Source organism: Monopterus albus, unplaced genomic scaffold, assembly GCF_001952655.1.
Source record: "Monopterus albus unplaced genomic scaffold, M_albus_1.0 scaffold89.1, whole genome shotgun sequence".
Classification (NCBI taxonomy): Eukaryota; Metazoa; Chordata; class Actinopteri; order Synbranchiformes; family Synbranchidae; genus Monopterus; species Monopterus albus.
Window position 1 is genome coordinate 1,130,787 of NW_018127969.1, and position 8,200 is coordinate 1,138,986.

Here is an 8,200-nt window from a genome sequence, read left to right on the forward strand (position 1 = left end):
AAAGTTGTTTTTGCTGCGGGGGGGGGGGGTCTGTTTTCCACTTGGATCAAATTTCATGTAGCTGAACAACTCTGATCACATTGCTAATGTTTGAGATACTCTGATTGTACAACCTCAACATGCACATAAACGTAAGTTCTACGTAAGTTCTACGTGAATCTTACGTCAAGTGATTTATACAGCATAACAGGTGTCTGGATCCGCACATTTTTAATGAAGAAAGATAATATATACGGATTTCCCAAATCAAAAAATGGGAGGAACTGACGATTTGTTTGAATTAACTGTTGGGTTTGTTCAAACAGACCTACATGATGTACATTCAACAGCATGAGCCACAATAATTACAAGTACATGATTATTTTATTTTACAATCAAGATTACAGATAAAGATATGAAATCTATTAACTTTACATGTTCTAGACATTACTGTCTAATCTCAATTCATACACTTTACAGCCATGAATAACTTAAGTGTAAAGCATTTTATTAATTGAAATTGATAATACTATGAATATTACCCATGTGGCATTGAGACTGATTAAAAACTGATAAAAAAAGAAAGCAACAAATACTACACGCTGAAAAAACAGCGCTTCTCCACCTGTACAACATATACATACACATACTGTATAATATCACATTTAACCCTTGTGCTCAGTGTTTTTTCCTCACTAGAAAAAAAAAATCCCACTAATGTAAAATCACAGGCAGTGTGGGGCACATACTGTAGATATGTTGTCTAGTACCTCCATGTCTTTAATATTCTCTGCTAACAAGAGTAATAGGATCTTTGGCTCCAGGTCGAACCATAAAGGTCTTACCATGTGTATATTTTGATGGTCCATTGCTGTAAAGAACACATTCATGATTATGAATAGATGCAGAATCCAAACACTGGGCTTATTGTCTTAAAAAGTGAATGTGTCACAATTGAGCACTGGAAGTCTTACCTTGTGGGAGATTTCACCGAAGATGCTTCCTGATATTTTTTGACTACTTTACCCTCCAATTCTCGCATGTCCAGGGTTGCTGGTTTGTTGACCACAGGGTTTTTCTTGCTCTGCAGTGGAGGTCTGGGAACAACAGGGACCTTATTCTCCTCATCAGACATAGGGCTGCTCCAGTCATCAGAACTTGACTCTGCCTCCTTTGCTGGGGCCATTTTGTGGTCCATTTCCAACATCTTCTTTTGTAAGATACTCAGGAGTGTGGTTTGATTGGGCGAAAGATTTGATGGTAGCTGAGTAGGGGCTGCCTGACGTTTTGCCTGACCTTGAGGCTTTGGTTTGATGTCAATTTCAGGAAGAGGAGGTGGTTTTGGAGCTGCTGGGGCTTTAGGTTTTGGAGGAGGAGGAGGAGATGGAACTAGAGCTGCAGGAGGAAGGTTCACAGTTGGTGCTGTGGGCTTTAACACAGGAGGATTGGGTGGACGGATGGAAGGAGGGGACTTCATAAGTTCCTCAAAATCATCAAACTCTGGTGGAGGAGGGAGTACCGGCAGACTTACCCCCCCTTGATTAAACTCAGGCTGTGACTTTGAGGGGCTTTGCTCTACATTTAGTCTCTGCTCAGCCAGGTTGATCGCACTTGGGGATGCAGGTGTTGTGATCATATTGAAAGCTGGACTACTGGATTTTTTTGGAAACTGAATTGTTTGTGTATGTTCCACAGGAATGGCAGACTTTGGACTTTCCTGTATTCTTTCTTGCAATGCAAGAGAAGAGGACGAGCTAGACTTTGGGATGACAACAAAGGAATTGGGACTCGAATCACTCAAGTGAATATTTGCACTTGGCTGTTCACTCTGCTTGGCACTGTTTTCACGTGACAGACTTTGAGTTGATTTGTGCTTCTCTCTTTCCTTAGCTGCCTTTAAAAGAGCCAGTGGAGAAGCTGCATGTCCATCTCGTGGCCCACTGGTTTCACCAATCTTCAGGGTGCGTAGTTTACGATCTAATAGTGGACTGAATTTGCCAGTTTGATTCTGTGATAATTCAAGTTTGGGCCTCCTGGGCTCTAAATTCACCGGAGTGCTGTTCATTTTCAGCTGTGGTGCTGACATCTGAGGCGGAGTCTGGGGTGGTTCAGGTATTTCTGGTTGTACTAAAACTGTCTCTGTTTTAGCCTCCATGTTGGGCACAGGGGGGGGTGGTTGAGAGGGTTTGGTAAAATGTAAGCTCTTCTTCGGCTCCTTTACGTCTTTGGAAAGTGGTTTGGATAGTGCGGCCGCTGTAGGGTCATTCCCATCCACCTGGGCAAGGACTGAGGGAGAATGAACAGACCCAGATTCATCCAGGAGTAACTTCTGCTTGGGTCTTGTATCACGATCCTCATACCCGCTGAGAACTGAGGTTTTAGGAACATTGTAAAGCTTTGCTGTGGTCTGGGGATTAAAGCTGGAGGCTGTGGGTGCGTGCACAGGCGGAGGAGGAGCCGGAGTCTGTGGCGGGGAGTCAAGGCTGGAGATAGAGGAGAATCCATTGAGTTCAGGGCTGGTAGATCGAAGCTTTGGTGGAGTCAGTGAACTGGGTTTCGAAACAGGCATGGAAGCAGGATGAAGCATTGTGTCTAGATGGTTTAAGTCACCCATGAAGTCTGGTGGGGGGATGATAAAAGTCCCTGGTGGGGGTGGAGGTGCCGTAGAGGGAGGAGGAGGAACAAATATTTCCCCTTCCACAGGGTCAGACACAGATATAACTGATCCGTTGAGCAGCTGATTTCCAGCGACTACGAAAGAAAAGACAAACGAGAATAACTGAGAAATGTTCAGTGCTGCTGTGCAGAGGAGCGGGAGCACGTGCAGCTGCCAGGTTTTAAGCATTTGCACAGTGTAAATATGTTTAAAAACTATATTCAAAATGTTTTCTCTGTCAATAAGATAGTAAAGAATAGAATGAGTCTAACATGATCAGGTTCTTCCACTCAGTTTAAAAAATGTCACATTAGTTACCAAAATGAGTTTAAAGATAAACACTTACATACTCACTTAAATTCAGTTTCTTTACAGATAAAAGTAAATGAACAATATCCACTTCTTTCTATAAATGCAAACACTCCCATTCTGTGACTATGCTTGCCAGTTGATGTGGCTGTTTGGACACATTCAGGAGGGTTATTGAGCAACTTCCTGGGCAAACATTTACCTGCTCTGCATTTACAACTCTTTATGGAAACATTCTGATCACTGTAATCCATGAACGAAGTCTTATTATCAGCTCCACACACTGTGTGGTGTAAATAATATATCTTTAGCCTTTGCCATGTTAAACTTGAAGTAAATGTGTGAGGTAGTTGGACGCTCACCTGAACCATTAGCCTTTGGACCATTCACAGGGGGGAGAAGGGGGACTTTAGGAGTTGGGACAGCAAACCCTTGAAAAGTGTCAGTTGACTGTGAGGAAAAAAAGACAACACCATTGGACTGTTGACATTTTTTAAGGTGGAGGAGACAGAGCCATAGCTCAAGAACAATGACAGAGTTGCATAAAGTTTACAGCCTAAAGTTTAAAGGTGCTGGCAAAGATTCACTGTTGGAGTGAACAAACCAGTTCTCAACGATCTCAACGCTCAGTGTTACTTAAAAAACAGGTTGGCACGTCTAAAACCTGTTGGCATCAAAAGAACAGTTGCTTCCAAATCATTCTATTTGCTTTCACATCTTGGTATTATAAGAAATGTAGTGTATGAGTTCACAAATTTTAACTTAAATCTGTAAAAGGTAAACATTGAAGTAAAAATAATACAATGTACTCTGACATAAATTCAGTGTTTTACTATAACTGCAAAAATGTGTGAATGTGTGATTCTGCATGGTACATACTTTAAGGCGAATCTTTAAGCTTTGTCACAGTGAAACTAGTGACATGTTGCTAAGAGATCCTTTTTCATACTGCACAATTTCACATACTTGACTCATGAGGAGTACTGGGTGAATCAGAGTATCACACTATCTAGTATTAAAATGGGACCTGGCAGTGTGAGTATGATGGAGGTAACGATCACAGCCCAAATGCCACCAAAAACAAACACAGACTGTTGGTACAAGTCCATGAGAGTCCACAGCATACATGCCCTTCAAAAGGTCAGAACATTGTTCCAGCAACACAATATACTGTATTTTCTGTAGTACTGCTGCAAGCCCTTTGGGTAATCTGCTAATGCTATAAAGCACACAGCTTTACTCCAAAAAGTAATTAGGGCTGTTTGGTTATGCTAAAAATGTCACAGAGATTCTATGTCATATACACCCACTCAAATTCTCAACACGTAGTTAAAAAAAAAATAAACTGTGCAAATTCAGCCAACAATACATATCCAAAGAGATCTCAGTTTCAAAAAGCTACAGTCTGTTTGCTTGTAATCACAGGACACTTTTGTAGCTTCATGGAAAAATGTGAAGTCTGCACCACAGGCAGAGGGAGTGTCACCAGAGATGGCGTACGATCCAGTTTGATTTTATCTGTTTGTTCCCTGTGCTAATGACTCATGCTCATCTGTTGCAGCAGACCGAGCGGTCCTGCCCATGTGCTACTGGGTGTGTCACATCCAACACATGCCACAGACGCATTTACAGAACACTCCCTAACTGAGGTGTGTGAACCTGAGCAGAGATGATCTCTTTGTTTATATCTGCACAGCAACGATATACCGTAGGGCTTGATGGTCACTCGGGCTGCTAATGTGGTGCTAGAAGTAGCATTAAGATCCTTTACTTACCTAAAAGTACCGATATGTAATGTAAAAAGATTTATTTAGTAGAACAAGTAAACACTTGCATTAAAATTTAAACTTAAGTGAAAGTACATCTCTACCATGATACCATCTTTACTGTGGACGACATAACTACCAGTGGATTCATACACTCTGCCAGTCACACACTAAACTGTCCATTATCAATTTATTTGCTTCTGTGTAGTTCTGGAGATACAGAGTTAAACTGAAGCAACCCCCACATTGCAGGTAAGCGACAGAAAAGATCTCACCATTAGACACTGAGTGATAAATGTGAGCATGTACAGTATATGTACCACAAATGTACTCACAGTATGATGGTTGACAGTGGGTCTGGCCCGCACGCTGGCGGTTCCTGACTCGGGGATGGCTGCTGAATCCAGCATCCAATTGACATTATCTGAGGAAATAAAAAGCAGAGTGTTACTATCTTCTGGCAGACCTCTGATAGCAAAGCAAGCATCAACATGTCACTTTAGCCTTTCAGTTTCATTTAAAGTCAGGTGATAATGGCAAACGGCAAAGTTGGAGCAAGACACAGTAGCAGTCAGAAACTGCACAGCTGATCATCCGTCTATTGTCCTTTCAGGCGAAGATCAGCACACTCTGGTTTTTGTGCAGGTAACGAGGTTCTGTCGGCACCAACGTGGCCTCTTTGTTAGTAGCTGTCAGTTAAGCTGATGATCTGCTGTGCGATCCCGTGTGGTGTACTTAGTACAGTAGCAGGTTTGTTGTTGACAACCCAATAGTGACAGACAGCTGAAATGAAAGCTTAGCTTTGGTGGCAACTGACGGTAGTTACAACAAGACATGTTGTAGCATAAAACATGGCCAAACCTAAATAAACTGTCATGCAATTTTATAATAGAATGTGCAAATGTTAAATACTTGGAATCACCCATTAATTTTTAAGTTAAATCCACTGAGTTGTATATATTTTCCATTGTCTTTAACAGAAATGCCATTTCCTGACAGCTACACACTGATATTATACATGTCAAAATCTTTAGGTATTTATATATCATACTATAAAAAAGAGAGTATAATGTTTCCATACTTTGAAGCCAAACAGATTGTTTACATTATTCTGCACTGTTACTGTAAATGTCAGATGGCTTGACCGTTTGTAAGATTAAGGGCAAAGGTGAGCTGAAAGAGCTACAGCACTGGGACAAAGACCTAATAATTAAACGTCCACCCTTTAATGTGATGGTGTACACAAACCATCGGTTTGAGGTTTGAGTTAGAAGTCGCACAATCCTTAGTCGTTCATTCCAGTGTTGGTTATGCTGTTTGCCCAGTGCGTCACTGATGAATGAGACTTATCGCTGACAGACACTTTCCATGTTCTGTCAGCCCTTTGTGGCAACACGTTTCATCTGGGCTGAAGAGACCACGATCAACACAACATTAAAATAAAGGAAGGGAATCAAAGAGTTTTTCCTCTAATTGTTACTTCAGTCAACAAGTATCATGTTTTCCCTATAATGTTTGTGTACTTTAGGCGTCACTCCAAAGATGAGGAAACATTTCCACATGAATGACAACAAAAGGAATGGGCTGTGATTCTAAGCCACACTAACCAAATTATTTGTTTCCTTTTCGTGCCCCTGTCTGATTTAAATAGACAAATTTACCCTCTCTGTTGTGGCTTTGCAAATGGAGCTCATGTAGACCTGAGGAGTGATATCAGTCAGCTGATATCAGCATGTGAGAGCAGGTGTTGGTTGGTATTCACTGTATGACTGTGTTATTTTTATAAAGATAAGCACTTTTATTTGGCCAATGTTGCACACAAGGAATCTGTTTCCACTACAGAACCAAGGCAGCCATCTGCGGCACCAGCTCACACCGATGGCTCTAACCATCGGGGGCAACTTGGGGGTTCAGTGTCTTGCCCAAGGACACCTTGACACGTGGACTGCAGGCACCGAGATTGAAACCTCCGACCCTCCGGTTAGGAGACAATTTCTCTACCCACTGAACCACAGCTTTCAAGTTTTTGTTTTCATCAAGATCAGTGCTGCTGTCAAATCATAGTATCTTCCAGATATTTCACCAATAATTTTGGGACCAAAATCACTACTACATATCATTTTGTTGTTTATCTGAGATCAATAAACTGCAGTCAAACTGTCTTTAAACAGAGGAGAAGTGTAAGCACCAAACAAACACACTGAAGCATCTGTTTTAGACACAAATTCAGTCACCCTGGACATTAGGAGATATCCATGTACCCAGTTTTCTCTCTTGACCGGACATTCTAGAGATGCCTGTTTGCTGCGCCTAAATTCCTTACGTCACTGAAGCATTGTTAAGGCAACAAGTGCTCATCATTTTAGTATGATGTCAGGATTACAAGGTCATCCAGATTTACGCAGAAGATTATCATTAAAGAACAGGTTTTTCATGGATGATCACATTGCCGTAATGGCACCTGCTGCTACCTGTTCACCGAGACGTGTCATGACATATGATCCACTTGTATCAACAGCTATAATGTCCACGGACAGTACGTGCGCGTCTTGGCTTTAACACTTCTGTCCAAGACGCGTTCAAAGGTCTTGTTGGTGTTCATAAAAATCGTTCATGTAAACAGTCCGTGTAAGCGGTGTACTCACCCATGTCCCTCACTTTGATATTGGTGTCGAAAAGAGACTGGTTCTTTCGACCCAAAAAATTCAACGACCCCTTCTTCATGGCTATTGATTAGTCACTGTGTAGATACGACTCGTCGGTTCAGCGGGGATTATTTGAACATCTTGATCAGCAGATAAATCCGACGTAAGGCGCAGGTGAGATCCTTTCGCGAGAGGTGCACCGCGGGGCTCCAGACGTTTGGTGCAAAGTTTTCAGGACAGGCAGATAAAACGGAGCTAACCCCGCCCACCCCACTTTCACTGCGCCTCCCTGTGTGTGCACGCTCCCAACAGGTGAGGCCTCAGCTTTTCAGCGACATGCCCGCACAAATGGCCCCTGCTGTCTGCCACTGCTCGGCTGTGAAGTGGCTCTGTCATGATCATATGCATTTTAAAGCACTTGGCAGACTTGTTGTGACAGTGGAGGACTCACCACGTCAGTTTGATTCATACTGATCATAAACATAGTCAAGATGCACGCACCTAGATTTAAAATAAGGTACTTTCATTTAATATGAGTCATTAAAAACTAGTGCTTTTCATCACAACAGGACATAAGATGTTGATGGGAAATGAGCTATTTTGCTCTAATACGTATAAAATTATAATAAAACAGTAAGTCTGATTATAAATAAGTAAACTTTCTTATGTTCTTTTGTGTTTTTTTGTGCAATGTTCTTACTGTATGTTACTTAGACTATACACTGATGATCGAGATTTTAAATTCAAAACCTATGATCAGTTAATAAAGCATGTTTTATTCTTATTGTTGTTGATAGCCTAATACATATAGTATTTTGTATATTTACTTAAGTAATAATTTGACT

At 41.5% G+C, this 8,200-nt stretch overlaps 1 protein-coding gene across 1 annotated transcript; it reads right to left on the minus strand.

Annotated features, from left to right (window-relative positions):
* Positions 1–388: 388 nt before the first annotated feature.
* LOC109964428 (proline-rich protein 36) lies at positions 389–7,931 on the minus strand. The gene is made up of 5 exons (XM_020607727.1): positions 7,356–7,931; positions 5,046–5,134; positions 3,307–3,394; positions 954–2,730; positions 389–850 (listed from the first exon to the last, which is right to left on the minus strand). Exons 1-5 carry the CDS (start codon positions 7,432–7,434, stop codon positions 760–762), a joined length of 2,124 nt encoding a protein of 707 aa, XP_020463383.1. The 5' UTR covers positions 7,435–7,931; the 3' UTR covers positions 389–759.
* Between the last annotated feature and the right edge of the window lie 269 nt (positions 7,932–8,200).

Coding starts and splice junctions, on each gene's coding strand:
- LOC109964428 (XM_020607727.1), bottom strand. CDS start 7,434: ATGAAGAAGGGGTCGTTGAATTTTTTGGGTCGAAAGAACCAGTCTCTT. Junction 2,731..3,306: donor TCCAAAGGCTAATGGTTCAG/GTGAGCGTCCAA, acceptor TTTCTTTCGTAG/TCGCTGGAAATCAGCTGCTC. Junction 851..953: donor TCGGTGAAATCTCCCACAAG/GTAAGACTTCCA, acceptor TGTTCTTTACAG/CAATGGACCATCAAAATATA.